The sequence below is a fragment of the Oncorhynchus keta genome, chromosome 32 (assembly GCF_023373465.1).
Source record: "Oncorhynchus keta strain PuntledgeMale-10-30-2019 chromosome 32, Oket_V2, whole genome shotgun sequence".
Classification (NCBI taxonomy): Eukaryota; Metazoa; Chordata; class Actinopteri; order Salmoniformes; family Salmonidae; genus Oncorhynchus; species Oncorhynchus keta.
In genome coordinates, this window is record NC_068452.1 from 7,072,524 (window position 1) to 7,094,028 (window position 21,505).

Below are 21,505 nucleotides of genomic sequence, written 5' to 3' on the forward strand. Positions count from 1 at the left end.
TTATCAGATGGCCAGTTATCAGGTGTAGACTGTATGGAGCTAAAATTATTCTACAAATGGAGTTTGTGCTCGTCATCTGTTTAAGTGAGGATATCTGCCAAAAAATGACAAGGCAACATTTCTGATGAGCAACAGACATAAATCAAAATCAGCATGTACCATAAAAGCTGTCCGTCTTGTCGGTGGAGTGCTGGTTTGCTCCTTGCGTGTCTGCACTCTCACTGGTCTTCTTCCCTAACGACTCCTTCTTGAACATCCTTTTCAACTGCAGGAAGGACATTGTCATAGGACACTGAGATAATACGAACCATGGCAAACACACAGTTGTTAGTGCATGCAACGAGGGAAGAAAGTTGGATACATGGAGTATCTCTGCAAAAAGAGGCAACATTGTTACCAATTGTTTCACACAAAATGGGGACATGCACGCACAATACCAGTCAAGAGTTTGAACACCTACTCATTCAAGGGTGTTTATTTTTACAATTTCCTACATTCTAGAATAGTGAAGACCTCAAAACTGAAATAACACATGTAATCATGTAGTAACCATTTTTTTTAAGTGTTCAAATCAAAATATATTTTACATTTGAGATTCTTCACTTCCCTTTGCTTTGATGACAGCTTTGCACACTCTTGGCGCTCTCAAAACCAGCTTCACCTGGAATACTTTTCCAAAAAGGAGTAGGAAGGAGTTCCCACATATGCTGAGCACTTGTTGGCTGCTTTTCCTTCACTCTGCGGTCCAACTCATCCCAAACCATCTCAATTGGGATGAGGTTAGGTGAGCCGATACAGCAATCCATCACTCTCATTCTTGGTAAAATACCTCTTACATAGCCTGGAAGTGTGTTTGGTCATTGGCCTGTTAAAAAAAAAATGGTCCCACTAAGCGCAAACCAGATGGGATGGCATACCGCTGCAGAATGCCGTGGTATCCATGCTGGTTAAGTGTGCCTTGAATTCTAAATAAAATCACAGACAATGTCAACAGCAAAGCAAAGCACCCCCACACCACCTCCTCCATGCTTCACGGTGGGAACCACACATGCAGAGATCCTCCGTTCACCTACTCTGCGTCTCACAAAGACATAGCAGTTGGAACCAAAAATCTCAAATTTGGACAGACCAAAAGGACAGATTTTCACCGATCTAATGTCCATTGCTCGTGTTTCTTGGTCCAAGCAAGTCTCTTATTGGTGTCCTTTAGTAGTGGTTTCCTTTCAGTAATTCGACCATGAAGCTCTTATTCACAGTCTCCTCTGAACAGTTGATGTTGAGATGTGTCCGTTACTTGAACTGAAGTATTTATTTGGGCTGCAATCTGAGGTGCAGTTAACTAATGAACTTATCCTCTGGGTCTTCCTTTCTTGTGGCGGTCCTCATGAGAGCCAGTTTCATCATAGCGCTTGATGGTTTTTGCGACTGCACTTGAAGAAACTTTCAAAGTTCTTGAAATGTTCCAGATTGACTTACTTGTCTTAACGTAATGGACTGTCGTTTCAACCTTGGTATTTTACCAAATAGGGCTATCTTCTGTATACCACCCCTACCTTGTCACAAAACAACTGATTGGCTCAAGACACACCTGTTAATTGAAATGCATTCCAGGTGACTAGCTCATGAAGCTGTTTGGGAGAATGCCAAGAGTGTGCAACGCTGTCAAGGCAAATGGTGGCTACTTTGAAGAATCTCAAATATATTTTAATTTGTTTAACATGTTTTTGGTTACAACACGATTCCATATGTGTTATTTCATAGTTTTGATGTCGTCACTATTATTCTACAATGTAGAAAATAGTTAAAATAAAGAAAAACCCATGAATTAGTAGGTGTCTGGACTTTTGACTGGTACTGTATATATAGAAACATTTCCTCTCCCTTTCCTCCTCACTCGCACACACACCTTCCTGGCTACGGGGTCCTCTGGGAGTCCGGGGGCCCCGTCGGGCCACTCACAGGTGATGTGTGTGGTGTCTCCCTTGGCTGGGAACACGTACAGGGCCCTCTCCCCCAGCTGCCTCTGGGTGTGGTCGTAGAAGCCCAGACGCTTCACTCTGGATCAGAACACACGTATGGGGGGTTATTAGAAGGGTATATGAAGCAAAAGAATGGGTGTGTGCTAGGGATGAGCAGCTCTCCATCTAGATACATGTGCTACTTGATACACATTCATTACCCCTATTAGCCCATACAAATGCATTGAATAACAGATTCACTACATGGAACAAAAGAAAGTGTCTGTCCTATAGCAGAGATAAGAAATATGAGGATGCATTTGTTTTTACATGTATTTAACCCCTTATTTTTGGCACCTAACAGTCTAAGTCCTGTCCAAGCCGTAAAGGTGACAACTTGTATTTGGCCTTACTGCTATTAGCCCATATTAACACATTTTTGGCACAGACAGTTTCCATATACACTACCGTTCAAAGGTTTGGGGTCACTTAGAAATGTCCTTTCATTTTAAAAGGCTAATTAAGCATTAGAAAACCCTTTTGCATTTATGTTAAAACAGCTGATAAGCTGTTGCTAAAAAGCAATAAAATTGTCCTTCTTTAGAAAAGTTGAGTATCTAGAACATCAGCATTTGTGGGTACGATTATAATTGCAAAAGGGTTTTCTAACGCTCAATTAGTCTTTAAAAATTATAAACTTGGATTAGCTAACACAACGTGCCATTGGAAAACACAGAAGTGATGGTTGCTGATAATGGGCCTCTGTACGCCCATGTAGATATCCCATTAAAAAAGAAAATCTGCCGTTTCCAGCTACAATAGTCATTTATAACATTAGCAATGTCTACATTGTATTTCTGATCAATTTGAAGTTATTTTAAATGGACAAAAATAAAAAGTGTTTTAATTTTAAAAATCAAGGACATTTCTAAGTGACCCCAAACTTTTGAACGGTGAACGGTAGTGTATACTTCCATCCATTTTTTCAACTCGTATCGGGGAACATTTAGACAGACCTGTGGACGTCGTAGAGCAAAACAATCGACATGTACGTACGTGTTCATGAGAATCTCACCTTTCCACAGAGGCCTCGTATTTATGTGGTTGCCCAAACTGATCAGACGCTATAGACAGAAGTTGGCAGACGGGCTGAACCGACTTCGGACGAGGCCCAAGTTACTTGTGGGGGTCGTAGAGCAAATAATTTGGATGACATTGTGAGAAGACCGATTTTCGGATGTCTCAGGTTGACGAACACCACTCTAGCGCTGTCAACTTTCACCGTGGATGAGGAAGTAGTGGATTGAAACGCATCCAATGCAGATCTCAACCTTAAAAACTGACAGATTTTTAAAAAATGGGGGTATTTTTATTAAGCTAAACAGATTTCCGCGGGGGCGTGGACAGCGACCTTCGGGGGTCAATATAGCACATCTTTGAATATCAGCCCATCTCAAAAGCCAATGGTTGTGACCGTTTGGAACTTCTGAGAAAAGCTGCTCTTTCTCCAGCTAAGAACATATAGGCTTACAGTGTGGCTCGCAGAAAAGGAACGCGGCCCTTGTTATGAAATTAAAACTTCACCCTGTTCATGTAAACATCCAATTAAGACACGCATGCAAGTGTGAGGTGTGATTGTGAGGTGTGTATATAACGTGAGTCAACCAGAAATAGACTGCTCATACGCTGTATATCTATAAAATGGAAAACTGCAGCCTCTGTGCTCCCAAGTGTGGATGGATGGTAGAACGAATCTACGAATACAGGACTCTAGAGCGCGATCATTTTACTCGCATATGCGGCGAAATATTTGCTGTGCTACCTGGAATTCTGAAGTACCAGCGCACCTAGAAAAATGAAGGATTCTAGCTTTAATATCTCAAATATTTGTCATTACGCTACTAAAGTTCTTTGTGTGCGCCTACATTTGTCAACTTAGGCACACACACACACACGTGCTCTTGTAAAAAAAAAAAGGATCAGTGTAGAGAATTGAAATGAACAGACAAACGGGGTGCAGTTCAGTACCTGCAGAGGTTCTCCTGGGAGATGGTAGACGGAGGGGGGTAGACGCTGTCCGTGCCCTTGGGGGAGTAACTCTTGGTGATCCACGTCACCTTCAGCTCCGCCACCTGGACCTATGGGGGGGTGTCACATGAAAACACAGATGAGCAATTAGAGCAGTGACATCACACGTACTTCAGCAGCTAAGCCTATTATTAGGTGGTAAGGTTTGTGGGTCGGTAAAAAACAGGAAAAACTCAGGGCCCAAGTTATTGCCTGTGAGTAATGTAAAATGTGCAAATTGCCATCATACCTCTTCGACCACCACCCTGAACTTGCTCTTCTTGCGGAGCACGGGCTTGACCCCGGAGAGCCACTGCACATTGGAGAAGACTTTGGCCGGCCCGATCAGCACCTGGCCTGGGTAGAAACCATAGGTCTCGTCGAAGAAAAGACCCTACCAAACAGGGAGGAGATGCATCTCACTAACACACAGAGACAGTTTCCCTGAACCAGTCCATTGAGAATCTAAAAAAGCTCTAAGATATCCTGCTGCTCATTGGTCGTTTCAACAAGTGATAAGAGAACATAGCTAGTACTTAACAAGGTTGTGTGTTTTTTGTGTGTTTTTTTAATAAGAAAAAGTTGACTACGTAGACACGGTTGTATTGTTTCTGAAATAACAGCCAAAGTGCTACAGGAGTAACACCTAGGTATTCCCAGTCAACGCCCAACAGTTTTCGATTAATATTGGACGCACGCCACCTGCTACCTTAAATAAGATTAGGGTCGATTCCTTTTAAACTCAATTTTCAAAAATCGGTTTCCTAAACTGACCTCGGCTCAAATGGAATTGACCCCCAGCCCTGTTACAAAGTATTACACCACTACCTATGGTCAATAAGGAGGAATAGGCTGTTCAATTCATTTGCGTCCACCTAGCCAGCCTTATCAGATCAGTAAAGTGCAGTGGACGAGGGCAGACGGCTACGTTTTCACACAACATCAAAAAACGCAGCTCGTGGCATTTCACCTACCGAGTCACTGACGTGCGGACAGACGTCGTACAGCTTGGCTCCGTCCTCCACATTCATGGAACACCTGCGGTGGTAGAGAGAAGTTGAGGCGAAGCATGAAGCAGACAGATGTAAATGAAACCGTTTTGAATTGACACTCAGACTAGGACAGATTTTGTACCTGGCTCCATTGGAAAGCTTGAGGATGATGTGGTTGGTCAGGTCGTACACCTTCCCCAGCCAGAAGTCGTAGGCTATGTAGTCCCCATACATGAAGGACTAGCAGGGGACACGCATGAAACAAATGATTGAAACAGAGACATTGATGTGGTACGCATACAGTACCAGTCAAACGTTCAGACACACTCATTCCCAGGTTTTTCTTTATTTGTACTATTTTCTACAATGTAGAATAATAGTGAAGACATCAGAACTCTGAAATAACACATATGGAATTATGTAGTAACCAAAATATATTTTATATTTGAAATTCTTCAAAGTAGCCATCTGATGCTGCACGCCACTCTCCTTCTTGGTCAAATAGCCCTTACACAGCCTGGAGGTGTGTTTATGGTCATTGTCCTGTTGAAAAACAAATAGTCCCTCTAAGCGCAAACCAGATGGGATGGAGTATCGTTGCAGAATGCTGTTGTAGCAATGCTGATTAAGTGTGCCTTGATTTCTAAATAAAATCAGGCAGTGTCACCAGCAAAGCACGCCCACACCTCCATTCTTCACAGTGGGAACCACACATGCAGAGATCATCCGTTCACCTACTCTGCGTCTCACAAAGACATGGCGGTTAAAACCATAAATCTCACATTTGCACTCATCAGACCAAAGAACAGATTTCCACCAGGTCTAATGGCTATTGCTCGTGTTTCTTGGCCCAATAATGTCTCTTATTATTGGTGTTCTTTAGTAGTGGTTTCTTTGCAGCAATTCGACCATTCACAGTCTCCTCTGAACACTTGATGTTGTGATGCGTCTGTTACTTGAACTCTGAAGCATTTATTTGGGCTGCAATTTCTGAGGCTGGTAACTCTAATGAACTTATCCTCTGCAGCAGAGGTAACTCTGGCTCTTCCTTTCCTCTGGCGGTCCTCATGAGAGCCAGTTTCATCATAACGCTTGATGGTTTTTGCGACCGCATTGACTGACCTTCATTTCATAAAGTAATGATGGACTGTTGTTTCTCTTTGCATATTTGACCTGTTCTTGCCATAATTTGAACTTGGTCTTTAACCAAATAAGACCATCTTCTGTATACCACCAAAACCTTGTCACAACACAACTGATTGGCTCAACTGCATTAAGGAGGAAAGAAATTCCACAAATGTACTTTTAACAAGGCACACACCTGTTAAATTAAATGCATTCTAGGTTCCCCTTATCTCATGAAGCTGGTTGAGAGAATGCCAAGAGTGTGCAAAGCTGTCATCAAGGCAAAGGGTGGCTACTTTGAAGAATCTCAAACATAAAATATATTTTGATTTGTTTAACACTTTTTTTGGTTACTGCATGATTGTGTCATTTCATAGTTTTGATGTCATTATTCTACAATGTAGAAAAACCCTGGGATGAGTAGGTGTCCAAACCTTTGACTCGTACTATGCATCTCTTTGCCAAAGAATAAAGGAGTAAATTATGGACCACCTTACAGGCATAGGCTACCACAGGAGATACTCGAAAAGGACAAGACAATTGAATAGCCTAATTAAATGAGTATTTATAAGCAAATGGTTCATTAAAATAGAAATCCTAACAAGAACAAATTCATTTGATAAATCACATGGAAATGCTTCCATCTTGCTACTTCTCTGTGGACATAGGGTGCTCAAGAGAACATTATGGCATCTGTTTTTCTTACCCAGATGTGATGTAGGTCTTTACTGTTGACAGGGTAAAGGACACAGTTGGTCCCCACTAGTTTTACAGCACACTCGATGTCGATGTTGGTCACGATGCCACACTGGTTGTCCTGGAAACCACAACCGCAAACAAGACAAGGGTTACCATATCACCATCGCCCTACCCAAAGACAACGCACCAATTTGTGTCGGTGCGTTCTCAATAATACCACCTAGGGACAGGTGTTGGATATTAGCTTAAGATACACCTACGCTAAAATGTTTACTCAATATATCAGTGTGCTTGCATCAGTCCGCATCTTAAAGATGGTAGGTAAGAGCTTTCTGATAAAGGCATGTTAGCACATTCTACATCAAACACCGCAGCCTGGACAGTCGTCCTGTGTTGGTACACTAGTCATGTAGGGTGTCATCAGCTAAAACAGTGTAGTGATACGACAGGAGAGGGAGCTCGGCTTACGTTAGAATTCATCCGCCGCACAATGTCTCGGATAACGATGGATCGATCTATAAGTTTCAGCTGCAACAGAGGGTGGAGAAAAGAGAGAGCGGGGTGGGGGGGGTGAGATGAGAACATCATAGAATACATAGACAAGACCGACAACTCAAGTGGTCTAATTTCAGCGGTCATTTTAGCATCTTGGTGGCAGCTGGGATGCCACTGGGTGCCGGTTACCATCCCAATCATCTCATCTGAACACAGTCTTTGACTGCTTCCTGACAACAATAGTGATATGGCAGCAGTGTCTGTAGGGCGCTGCACATAATCCACAATCCCACCCCCATACCAAGAAATACATACCCCTTAGATGACAGAACATGACAGTATCTTCAGAAAGTATTCAGACCCCTCGAATTTTTCGACATTTGTTACGTTAAAGCCTTTAGACATGCCTTAAAAATCACATTTACATAAGTATTCAGACCCTTTACTCAGGTATTTTGTTGAAGCACCTTTGGCAGTGATTACTGCCTCGAATCCTCTTAGGTATGACGCTACAAGCTTGACCCTTGTATTTGAAGAGTTTCTCCCATTCTTCTCTGCAGATCCTCTCAAGTGCAGGTTGGATGGGAAGCGTCGCTGCACAGCTATTTTCAGGTGTCTCCAGAGATGTTTGATCGGGTTCACGTCCGGCCTCTGGCTGGGCCACTCAAGAACATTCAGAGACTTGTCCCGAAGCCACTCCTGCATTGTCTTGGCTATGCGCTTAGGGTCATTGTCCTGTTGGAAGGTGAACCTCTCACCCCTTTGCTCTGTTCATCTTTCCCTCAATCCTGACTAGTCTCCCGGTCCCTGCCATTGATGCTGCCAGGTTTCTTCCAGACGTGACGCTTGGCATTCAGGCCAAAGAATTCAATCTTTGTTTCATCAGACCAGAGAATCTTGTTTCACATGGTCAGAGTCATTAGGTGACTTTTGGCAAACTCATTGCAGGCTGTCATGTGCCTTTTACTGAGGAGTGGCTTCCATCTGGCCACTCTACCATAAAGGCCTGATTGGTGGAATGCTGTAGAGATGGGATAACCTTCCAGAAGGACAACCATCTCCAAAGTGGAACTCGTGAGTTCTGTCAGAGTGACCATCGGGTTATTGGTCAGCTCCCTGTCTCAGGGCTCTACGGATAATTCCTTCAACCCCATGGCTTGGTTTTTGCTGTGACATGCACCGTCAACTGTGGGACCTTATATAAATAGGTGTGTGCCTTTCCAAATCATGTTATAGGAACATCAAGGATTTAAAAAAAGGATGCACCTGTGCTCAACTGAGTCTCATAGCAAAGGGTCTGAATACTTATGTAATGTAACAGAATTGTGAAAGTCATGTCACCATGTATGTAAACTCAGCAAAAAAAGAAACGTCCTCTTACTGTCAACTGCGTTTATTTTCAGCAAACTTAACATGTGGAAATATCTGTATGAACATAAGATTCAACAACTGAGACAAACAAAAATGGAATATGTCCTTGAACAAAGGAGGGGGTCAAAATCAAAATTAACAAGGAGGACTCCTTACTGTCCCCAGTCCAACAGGCCGTGCTGCTGCTCCAGTTTTAACTGTTCTACCTGTGGCTATGGAATCTGTTCACCGGACGTGCTAGCTGTCCCAGACCCATTATTTGACCATTGGCCATGTTCTGTTATAATCTCCACCCGGCACAGCCAGAAGAGGACTGGCCACCCCTCATAGCCTGGTTCCTCTAGGTTACTTCCTAGGTTTTTCCTAGCCAACGTGCTTCAACACCTACATTGCTTGCGGTTTGGGGTTTTAGGCTGGGTTTCTGTACAGCACTATGAGATATCAGCTGATGTACGAAGGGCTATATACATACATTTGATTAGATTTTTTGGGGGAACAGTCAGTATCTGGTGTGGCCACCAGCAGCATTAAGTACTGCAGTGTATCTCCTCCTCATAGACTACACAAGATTTGCCAGTTCTTGCTGTGAGATGTTACCCCGCTCTTCCACCAAGGAACCTGCAAGTTCCTGGACATTTCTGGGGGGGACGGCCCTAGCCCTCACCCTCCGATCCAACAGGTCCCAGATGTGCTCAATGGGATTGAGATCAGGGCTCTTCGCTGTCCATGGCAGAACACTGACATTCCTGTCTTGCAGGAAATCATGCACAGAACGAGCAGTATGGCTGGTGGCATTGTCATGCTGGAGGGTCATGTCAGGATGAGCCTGTAGGAAGGGTATCACGAGGGAGGTAACGCACAGCATTGAGATTGCCTGCAATGACAACAAGCTCAGTCCGATGATGCTGTGACACACCGCCCCAGACCATGACGGACCCTCCACCTCCAAATCGATCCCGCTCCAGAGTACAGGCCTCTGTGTAACGCTCATTCCTTCGACAATAAACGCAAATCCGACAGTCATCCCTGGTGAGACAAAACCGCGGCTCGTCAGTGAAGAGCACTTTTTGCCAGTCCTGTCCGGTCAAGCTACAGTGGATTTGTGCCCATAAGGGACTTTGTTGCCAGTGATGTCTGGTGAGGACCTGCCTTACAACAGGCCTACAAGCACACAGTCCAGCCTCTCTCAGCCTATTGCGGACAGTCTGAGCACTGATGGAGGGATTGTGCGTTCCTGGTGTAACTCGGGCAGTTGTTGCCATCCTGTACATGTCCCGCAGGTGTGATGTTCGAATGCACCGATCCTGTGCAGGCGTTGTTACACTTGTCCTCGCAGTGGCAGACCACAATCAGCCGTCTGTCCTGTCTCCCTGTAGTGCCGTCTAAGGCGTCTCACAGTACGGACATTGCAATGTATTGCCCTGGCCATATCTGCAGTCCTCATGCCTCCTTGCAGCATGCCTAAGGCACATTCACACAGATGAGCAGGGACCCTGGGCATCTTTCTTCTGGTGTTTTTCAGAGTCAGTATAAATGCCTCTTTAGTGTCCTAAGTTCATAACTGTGACCTTAATTGCCTATCCTGTGTAAGCTGTTAGTGTCTTAATGACCGCTCCACAGATGCATGTCCATTAATTGTTTATGGTTCATTGAACAAGCATGGGAAACAGTGTTTAAACCCTTTACAATGAAGATCTGTTAAGTTATTTGGATTTTTACAAATTATCTTTGAAAGACCGGGTACTGAAAAGGGGATTTATTTTTTTGCTTAGTTTAGTACACGGTATGATAGTCAACTTTCACCGCAACTTCACCCTGCCTGGACTCGCTCATCCGAATGACACACAGGGTCGTACAGAGACAATGCACTGAGTTTATTCAGGGATCTCTGGGGAAGCGGGGATAAGGGCATCCGAGTAGAAGATCAACATTTGCATGTCAGAGGGTTCAGTTCAGTCTCACTCTCAGCGCACACACACAGAACTGGGAAAATACTGCTGGAATGATGACCTTGATGCCTTTGTTAATCTACAAAACATCACAGTGAATAAAATACCAAAATGAAACGCCCAAATAGCACCACTGCAGCAGGAAAGTGGCAGTTTAAGAGAGGCACTACTAATTATAAATGATCTATATAGCCTGGCAGCCCCATGTACTGCAATAGCCTAATAATAGGTTGGTGGGTAGATAAAGGGATAGACCGATGGATGAATGAAGGAATTGGTATAGAGGGAAATTACTAAAAGAAATCAGAATTTACTGGGTGGAAGTAATCAACGAGTGAATGGAGAAAGGAGGCTGTAGCTGGGTCTTGTCTAGATGAAATCCATTTTTTGAAAATTTGACCAAATATATATTTAAGCATTTTCGCTAACCCTAACCTAATCCTCCTAACCTGCTGCGTAAGTTCCCCGAAAAGTCAGTTGACAAAGGCTGCATCTCTTCTAGACAAAACCCAATAGTTCAGGGGATGACTGGGAATCCCCTGTGCCTCCAAGCACCATTCTCCTGTTTAACATACTTGGTGAGATAAAATGTTCAGAATGTTCAGAATGTTCAGAATGTTGCGGGGAGAATTGCAATGAATAGAGCGGACAGACTCCTTGAAAAGACAATCGTTCGTATCGGTTCTACTCCATACATTTCTGAAACAGACAATAACTTTAAAAACAGATTCTCAATAAGATAAAAGTAACTCAAAATAGCCTTTACAGTCTGTATTCCTCACAGTTTCAGCTATAATTTAGGCGTATCTATAATCATCCACCATGTTGATGCGGTAGACGAACAGGCCTGGGGAATGGGAATTACATACAGGAGAACAAACAGACCACGCAACAGACCCACTCGAGAGTCAAATCAGCATCGTTGCGGTCTATTCCATTTTCCACGGGATGACATGTACTGTTCTCAAAATGTGGGGAGATAGACAGAGCGCTCTTCAAAGGCAAGAGGCATTCAGTAAGCCAGGGATAGGCTAGCGGTGGGGTGGCAACATGCTCCATAATACTAAATCAGTGTAATGTGGCTAACACTAGTAGCGTCAAGCTGCTCCTTCTAATGGGTGGCAGCTGCCAGCCGGATGCCATCACCTACAATAGAATTCTGGAGGAGAGAGGAGGGAGGCAGGACGGACGAGAGATGATTAGGAGGAGGAAGAGAGGAGAGAAAATTAGGAGGGAGGACGTGTGGTTATGAAATGGAAGGGTACGAGTGTGTTAGCCAAAATTGGACTTTAAGGAATTTTTTTTTAAAAGCAATTACTCTTGTATTCCTGTATCTCTTGTACACACACAAACACCACAATCTGATTGGGCTAGGCCAGCTGCAGCTATCTCCATGTTTTCAGGCTCTGCTGTCTGGACTATTACCTTACTCCTGTAAATTGTAGGGCGAGGAGGAGGCGGGCAAGATAGGATAGACGCTCCATTTACACACAACTCCGTCTTAGCATTCACACCAGTCCCAGTGTAGAGGCTGGACACACTCATGCATGCACACTTACACAAACACAGATAGGCCTACACTGAAGCATGCGCACACAGTCCCGTGTGTGTTTAGTGATTCTAACTCTGCCATGGAGAAGAGGGGTCGGGGCAGCCTGCGGATTCAGCAACTGTCTCGCTGCGTAGGAACCATGAGGCTAAAATCAATACATACTCAACCAAATATGACTGAAGCAACCATGTGAAGTACTAAGATACTACATTACAATATAAACACACAAGAGCACGGCTTCCAGAAAGCATATTCTACCATGGCTATTTAATAGCTATCAAAACAATGCAGTTTAGCTTAGTTATCATTCATTATTCATGGTACGCTTGTAACACAGTTGCAGTTCCACTCCCAGAAATAGTCAGAGGGAGAGGAGGGCAGGATGAGAGGGAGATGGCAGAGGAAGGGTATACAGTCCCTGATCTCATCTCATATAGAAGCCCAGAGAAAGAACGGCATGAATATCCTCCCTCTCCATCTCTAGTCTTCTCTTTTTTCCCCCCTTCTCCCCTGGCCCACCAAAGGAAGCTATTTCCTAGAGATGTCACAACTGACTGTCTCATCTGTTGCCTGCCTGTTCACTGCTCAATGAGCTGATCTGTGCCTCGCCGCATCCTGCACAAATCACTGCTCCTCCTGTGGCCATGGAACACACACACACAGTATCCCATTTGTATGCATAATCAGATTGCACAAATCCCAATTGCTCATGTGCATACATAAAACTCACACATTACATGGCCTATGTGCAATACATAGACTATGGGAAACTACTAACAAAGAAGACACACAGGTTTTCCCCTTGTCCCAACAATGATCCTAAAGCTAGAAATATCCAGAGGGGAAAATGCTGAAAATATCCTTAGTCTACGTGACTCATATGTTGGACGACTGCCTGGTCGACACGATGGCGTTGTTCAGGAATTCAATGGAAACACCTGTGTGTATTGGAAAGAAACCCTGGTATTGGAGTCTTTTGTTCAGGCACCAGTAACTGTCCAATAACAATGGCTGTTAGTCAGCAGCACAGCGTCAAGCGGCAGCCTGGAAACCAGCAGGCTGTTCTGTAAAGGTGCCGCTAAAGGGGGGGGCTTGCTCATACACACTAACAAAGCGGGCATTTCTCTGAAGGGGCGAGCGAAGCGGTCAGGCTAAAGGCTAACAAAGCAGATCTGTTCCTTTGTCTCGTCTCAAGGATGGAGCGATTTTGTCTGGTGATAGATCAGCGTTTCCTAAACTAGGGGTTGAGACCATGGGGTGGCGAGAGAAACTCAGAAAAATAACCACAATAATTCGCCGCTTGGTTCATAGAACCGCGGTTACGTGAGTAACCTCCAATATACACTCAATGTGGTCGTGAGTGTTTCTTCCTACAAAATGCCTGACCTTCTGCGCTTTCCAATGTCTTTGATGCATTTCAGTATTTCAAACCATACTTCCTTCCGTCTAAAAATACAGTCAGAGTGATGTGTAATTGACTGCCATAGCCCTAAATAAAATAAGAAAGTTTACTGGCTGTTGATGACATCACCTTATTGTTTTACATGGTGTGGTTGCAAAAAAATTATAATCTCAAAATGGGTAACGGGCAAAAAAAAAAAAAAAAGGTTTGGGAACCCCTGTGATGGACAATGGAAAAGGCTGGGGCTCTGGCAAGTAGCCACTGCTCTCAGGTCTCATCTCAGGGATGTAGAGTGTGCCAGTCTAATGTAGACAATGGACTCTGACTGACAGACGACCTTGGCTGGCTGCAAGTCCCCCAATCACAAAGCACCTGACAACTGATGCATCCTCTCCTTCAGTGTCGAACTAAGCCTGCAACTGTGCTGACGGTGATTGAGCAACAAGTCCCTTTGCATGCTGAACAAACCCACGCAATATTAGGTATACCAATGAATATAGAATTTTTCTATTGTATTAGTGACTGTATGTTTGTTATTCCATGTGTAACTCTGTTGTTTGTGTTGCATTGCTTTGATTTATCTTGGCCAGGTCGCAGTTGTAAACGAGAACTTGTTCTCAACTGGCCTACCTGGTTAAATAAAGGTGAAATACATTTTTTTTTAAAAGGTACTATTTAATGAAGCTGCCAGTTGAGGACTTGTAAGGTGTCCGTTTCTCAAACTAGGCACTCGAATGCAAAAGGGTTTTCTAATTAACCTTTTAAAATGATAAACTTGGATTAGCTAGCACAACATGCCATTGGAACACAGGAGTGATGGTTGCTGATAATGGGCCTCTGTACTCCTATGTAGATATTCCATTAAAAAAATAATCTGCCGTTTCCAGCTACAATAGTCATTTACAACATTAACCATGCCTACACTGTATTTCTGATCAATTATGTCATTTAAAAAATAAAAATAAATGTTTTTCTTTCAAAAACAAGGACATTTCGAGGTGAACCCAAACTATTGAACGGTAGTGTATATGGTCATTTTTAAATATACAGGGTGAAGTTCATTTCATAACAAGGACAATTGCTTTTTCTACCTGCAATGCTCGATCAGCGGGAGGAAAATAAAACGTTTAGACCATTTGGACCAGGGCTGCTCAACCCACTTCCTGGAGATCTACCGTCCTGTGGGTTTCCTGGGGATCTACTGTCTTGTAGGTTGTCCAACTCTCTTCCTGGAGATCTACCGTCCTGTGGGTTCAGTCCAACCCTCTTCCTGGGGATCTACTGTCTTGTGGGTTCAGTCCAACCCTCTTCCTGGGGATCTACTGTCCTGTGGGTTATCAATCCAATCCTAATTTAACACACCTGATTCTACTAATTAGCTGCTCAACAAGACCTTAACTAGCTGAATCAGGTATGCTAAATTAGGGTTAGGACAGAGACAGATCTCATTTTCCATCAATGTAACTTATGCAACAAATGTTAGTGCATCGAATCGTATTGAACGTTTCTCAAATCAAACCGAATCATGTCAAACTAAAATGTTTTGTTCATGTTTGACATCGGTCAAACTGTCTCAAAAGGGAAAGATGCACATTCCTAGTGCAACAGTATTGGTTTTGTCTTCCTGGGCTCATTAACACGAGTCACACTCTCCAGGTGGGGTGCAGGAGGAAGGATAGAGGAAAAGGAGAGAGACTGCAGCCTTGGGCCACGCCTGTTCTCCATTCACATTGAACATGTTGACACTTAACAATGAGAAAGATCAAATATTTATCTCACGCTAGATTCTCACACACACACACACACACACACACACACACACACACACACACACACACACACACACACACACACACACACACACACACACACACACACACACACCCTCCAGCAGACCAGCCATGTCTGGCAGCGCTGGAGGTCCATAGATCCAGACAGTGGGAACCACAAAGCTCCTTTACACATGTTCTCCTGAGGGAGAGGAGAACCAGGTGGTGTTAAGAGAACTGACAGTCCGGTATAAAACCACTATATACTTCTGGAACAACTGATGGGAGCTGAGGAAGGGTCAGTAGCGAGAGAGTAACTGACAGAGTGAAAATAGTGGCAGGGCAATAGGACACCGTCAGACGGATAAGGGGAGGTGGACGGAGAGGAGGGGTGGAAGAAAGAGAGCGGGAGGGAAGAGCAAGGCAGAGGGAAAAAAACAACAGTGAAAGAAAGCCAGACACAGAACCAGCCCGTCTCCCCCACTGTGAGGTGTCAATACTGCAGAGGGAGAAAGGCTGTGGCCAGCCGGCCTTTCTCCGCAAGTCCTCAGTGGACACATCTACCACACACAGAGAAGCGGAGAGGGCGAGCAAGGCAGAGAGAGAATTAACTACAGAACAAAATACAAACCCTGCAACCCCAAAAAAAGCCTGTGGAGTTGATGGGATCCTCAATTAAATATACAGACCACAAATTCCAATGAACTTTACTTCATCATTCTCAGCACAGGCATATTCCTCAATATTTGGAACCAAGGACTGATCACCACAATCCACAAAAGTGGAGACAAATTTGACCCCAATAACTACCTTGGGAAAATCCTCTGCATTATAACTGACAGCAGACTTGTACATTTCCTCAGTGAAAACAATGTATTGAGCAAATGTCAATTTGGCTTTTTATCAAATTAGCGTACAACAGACCCCGTATTCACCCTGCAAACCCTAATTGACAAAAAACTAAAACAAAGGCAAAGTCTTCTCATGCTTTGTTGATTTAAAAAAAGCTTGCCTCAATTTGGCATGAGGGCCTGATATACAAATTGATGGAAAGTGGTGTTGGGGGAAAACATACAACATTATAAAATCCATGTACACAAACAACAAGCACGGGGTTAAAATTGGCAGAAAACATTTGCTTCCACAGGGAAACAGCTTAAGCCCCACCCTCAACATATAAATGAATTGGCGAGGGCACTAGAACAGTACGCAGCACCCTCCCTCACCCTCCTAGAATCAGAAGTCAAATGTCTACTGTTTGCTGATGATCTGGTGCTTCTGCAGCACCTAGATCTTCTGCACAGATTGTCAGACCTGGGCCCCGAAAGTAAATCTCAGTGAGACACTGTTGCCCTACAGCATACAAACTACACCTTGGCCTAAACATCAGCGCCACAAGTAACTTCCAGAAAGCTGTGAACGATCTGAGACAAGGCAAGAGGGGCCTTCTATGCCATCAAAAGGAACATAAAATTCGATATGCCAATTATGATTGACTAAAAATACTTGAATCAGTTATAGAACCCATTGCCCTTTATTGTTGTGAGGTCTGGGATCCGCTCACCAAAAAAGGATTCAGAAAATGGGGACAAAAACCAAATTGAGGCTCTGCATGCAGATTCCTGCTCAAATATCCTAGGAACTGTTGTGAGTGTAATGTTTACGGTTCCTTTTTTATTGTTTATAATCTATTTCACTTGCTTTGGCAAACATTTTCCCCATGCCAATAAAGCCCATAGACAGAGAGCGCGAGAGAAACAGAGAGCGCGAGAGAAACAGAGAGAGTGTATCAGATACATCATCTCAGGAGGGGTGTGGTTGACAACAACCCTTCCACATTACATCACTGCTCTGCAATCTCCAGAACAGAACTCCACAGGGACAGGGAGGAGGGGAAGAGAGGGATGAGGGGAAGAGAGGGATAGGAGGAGGGAGGAGGATAGCTTATCATTTCACATCTTTGTAGTGAGTTACCAAAGCTATTCTCTCGAGCCCTAGGCTATAGGGAAGGATGGATCCAAGATGACTTAGCTGCTTCTCTCCTCTCACCTCCACCTGCTGTCACACCTCTTCACCTTCCAGACATGTCACTTTCAATCTGCTGATGATCCCTTGTTCTGGCTGCTTGTGAATGTGTGACATGTGTGTGTCCACTCTACGCTAAGGCCCTGGCACCTGCTTAACATTACTCAAGCTCATACACTCACTTCTTACACTGAGGCTACTTGGCAGTGTCCCGGATTACTTCATTAATAGTCAACCACGGGCCTGCAGTTTAGCCTATTCTCTGAGAGCCGCAGGACTAGGACCAGGTTGCTAAGTAGCAGAGGCGAGTAACCAAAAAGCTACATAGCGTTTATTGCGTCAAAACACACGTCATGACGACATGTCAATTACCATGTGAGGAGAATGGCGTAACATCACGGTGGTGTCAGTCGTTTAGTCTTAACTGTAAGTCAATTAGGATCATCCGTCGTCTAAATACAGACACCCTAATTTTGTGATCGTTTAAGCCTCCTCAGTAGGGAATGGCTAACCACTAATGGCAATTATTCAAGCGCCATGCTAATGAGTTGGCTGGATAATTAATAACGACAAGATGGCTGATGTCTCAATATGATTGGAGAAGGCTAAGGTGTTATCAGCACATGTGGAGTGACTCAAAGGATTACAAGGCATCAACTGTATAGGCCAGGGGCTTCCCAAACTCAGTCCAGCACCCCTGGTTTCACCTTTTGTTTTTTGCCTCAGCACTACACAGCTGATTCAAATGATCAAAGCTTGATGAGTTGGTTATATGAATCAGCTGTGTAGTGCTAGGGCAAAAACCTAAACTGCACCCATCACAGAGATGGATCCTTCCAACCTCCCCATACATCACTAGCAGACAGGCCAGCCCAATAAAGCTGGCAAATGAGACGGGGGGTGGATGACGGGGCAAAAAGGTGACAACGGTGACAAATAAGACCCAGGCTTAATGTATGACATGTTCTCCAGAGGGGACAGAGCGGGAGAGCAGAGGTCAGAAAAACAAAGCATGAGCCTTGTGCTGCTTACGAGCCTCTAAAGAGCACACCTCTAATGCCTTTTCAGCTAGTCGTGTGGTGATACCTAATGTATATCCAACCACATTCCAGTGCCCAACACAGGCCGTTATCGACGGAATACTCACTCATTACCCCGGATAAACCAGAGTCATAAACAATACGGGTGAATGCTAAAACTCAGAATTTTCACCTAGCATAGATTAGCAATACCTGTAAACAGCATCCTGAAAGGACCGCACTCTACCTTCCGGACAACAAAAGGAGACCAAATACTCCCAAGTCGGTATGTAAAAATAGATATCGGCCTATTCAGCAAACTAAGGGGTTAGGCCTATAACTGCAACTGCTTGCAACAAGAAAACAAAAACCTCTAAAAATAGACCCTGGTAAAATAAGACATTTAAAAAAAATGTTTTTTAAAAGAACCAATGGGACAGAAGGGGGGGCCTTATCACTTAAGGACAAAAAGCTCTTCATTAGCATAGCAACCATTTGCCCAGAGCTAGCCCATCTCTCCCTCGTGCCCCCTCATTCTCTTCCCAGCTCCCTTCATCCTCTTTCTCCCCTTACTCTCTCCATCCCTCTTTCTCTCCTCCCTTCTCTCGCTCTCTCTCTCTCTCTCTCTCTCTCTCTGCAGTAGAGTCGGCAGCAGTAGGCCCTGGCCCCGGCTGCACCCACCGTCATTAGCAGCGTCACGCCACACTCCACCCCTCCTCCACCCCCAGGGCCTAGGCCTCACGGTCACCTCAGAACCCCCTGTCTGACAGCTCCGTCTCCGAGCACAGCCTTGAATAAGGGATAAGAGGGCAGGGAGGGAAACCATCGCCCCAACCTCAGTACCACGCCCTGCGTTCCACTGTCAGCTACCTGCTGCAGTCATAGCCTTGGAAAGCATCTCAAAAGAAAGTTAGGGAGGGCTAGACAGTGTACTGCAGCAATGGGGCCGAGTTAGCTAGTGTTCTAGCAATGCCGCTGTGTGCTCACCGTCGCCGTACTGAACTGTAGGCAGCCACGGGCTTCCACAGCATGAACTCTGTCAAAGACCTTCAATAGACGCCTTAGTCTCATTGAGAGACAATGTCCTTCGTAGTCAAGAGATGCACTATTTTCAGTCCTAGCGTCCTTGCTAGGCTAGCGATGTAATGGTTGCTATTCAAGAGGCACCTCCAGTTAGTGGTTATTCCATTTAACCAATATGAACAGCTTTTCACACAGGTCTTAAAGAAGACGGCAAGCTTGAAACATGGGGTTCTTTGTACAGTTTCTAATATGACTAGCCCACCATTGTGAGAGTGCAAAGCACCTTCCTATCCAATCAAGTTTAAAACGGGTAGCTATAGATTCTATTCAACGGAGCCTCATTAAAACCATTTCATTTTTAATTCTTGAAGAAAGCAAATTTGAAACATTGGGTAGTAGTCCACCTCTGATGGAACTAGCAAAGCAACGCACCTTCCTTTCCAATCATGTTGGATGGAGAGATCACTATAGAGGAAAATGATTGCCCGCTCAAACAAAGACATCAGAGAGGGGCGGTGTCCTTGACCTAGATGATATTTTATTTTTAAGATCATATTTTTTTTAAATTATGAACTTTAATTTAACTAGGCAAGTGAGTTATGAACAAATTCTTATTTACAATGACGGTCTACCTCGGCCAAACCCAGATGACGCTGGGCCAATTGTGCGCCGCCCTACGGGACTCCCAATCACGGCCGGATGTGATACCTCACATCCATTATTTCTTATGAGGCTCAACGCAATATGCCAAGCTTTACACATATCCCTCATAGTCTTAGAGTCTGGCGGTGAATGAAATATGCAAAGCATGTTCTTGACCGGCTTGGATAATGAGGTCCTGGGAAGTGATTGAAACAGCGCCACGCCAGTGGCAGATCCGAGACCAATCATACCATACTCTCCTTTTGGAGATGTAATTAAGATTTCATCGGGAAAACGTGGCATAGCTTATTACAGTGCAGATATAAATAGTGTCAGTCTGCCATTGAGGCAGCGGCGTGCATCTATATAAAAGTTTCCACAGGGAAACTTGATGAAGAGTAATAAGTTTACATCTGAAGAAGAAAACTACAGAGGTGACAGTGGGAAATGCAAGCTTTGCACCCCACGGGGAACGCTTCTTTTTCTATTACGCTTTCTCCGAGTACATTTGTGAGGAACTGAATACAAGAGGGAATTAGTTCTACTTTACCTCACGGACGCATGCGTCACGTTGAGACAACAAGTCACAAGCCGTAGGCCTATGTTGTTCGCCTTCTCTGTCTTGAAGTAAATATCTGTCATACGAATCCTGAATGAACTCCTCATTGGTAAAAACCTTTGAGGAATAACAACTGCAGGAGCAGTGAGGGAGACAAAGAGGCTGGCGAATCAGGTAGCCAGGCTTCCCTAATAGGAACGCCTTGTAAAGTCAATGGCAGAAAGTAGCTACAAAGGGGTGGAAACCAGTGACGCCTTACAACACGTCCCTTGCTTGGGCGGAGCTGAAAACGGTGCCCACTAAATTAGTTTGTGCCGTAGGAGCGACAGTGGTCGGGAACAGGGGATTAAAATCCCATCAAAATATGTTGATGTGTGCCGTGTTTGTGGTTACTTTCAATTTCAATAAATCGGAGACCGTCGGTAACACTTGATACACTAAACTTTTACCATAGCCTGTAAGTAGACACGTCATAGCATATTTCTTATGTATTGATCTAGCAGAGGATTGGTAGTGCCTTCAACGACTCGATTTTATGTATAGAGCACATCTCTGGCAAAACAGAATTCTGTTCGTCCTCTAGGTTTTCTTATATTTCCTGCAATGTTACAAACTGGCATACACAACAACTCTGCGAAATGTTTTCCGACCAGGTAGGACACAGTGACTAACATAACGCAGCACCCCTTCCACGAGCACGTGGGAAGAGGTTCTTGAAATGTAAAATCCACTAAAACATTTGCACACCATTCTAGCCAATTCTTCAGACCTCCAAAAGGTTGGTGTGACATGATTTGGATGCATGGCTATGCAAAACTAGGGTTAAGGTACTGACTTTTCGTATCCCAGTGTCCCCGG

At 44.3% G+C, this 21,505-nt stretch overlaps 1 protein-coding gene across 2 annotated transcripts in view; it reads right to left on the reverse strand.

Moving 5' to 3' along the window:
• The window catches only part of LOC118364951 ((E3-independent) E2 ubiquitin-conjugating enzyme-like), a 45,783-nt gene that overhangs the window by 21,085 nt on the left and 3,193 nt on the right, over window positions 1-21,505 (reverse strand). For both annotated transcript variants that reach the window (XM_035746788.2, XM_035746789.2), the window contains exons 2-9: window positions 7,310-7,369; window positions 6,849-6,959; window positions 5,160-5,257; window positions 5,000-5,063; window positions 4,276-4,419; window positions 3,987-4,096; window positions 1,907-2,057; window positions 160-265 (exon numbers count right to left, since the gene is read on the reverse strand). In XM_035746788.2, the coding sequence (XP_035602681.2) occupies window positions 160-265; window positions 1,907-2,057; window positions 3,987-4,096; window positions 4,276-4,419; window positions 5,000-5,063; window positions 5,160-5,257; window positions 6,849-6,959; window positions 7,310-7,369 (844 nt within the window). The remainder of the gene's footprint in view (window positions 1-159; window positions 266-1,906; window positions 2,058-3,986; window positions 4,097-4,275; window positions 4,420-4,999; window positions 5,064-5,159; window positions 5,258-6,848; window positions 6,960-7,309; window positions 7,370-21,505) is intronic.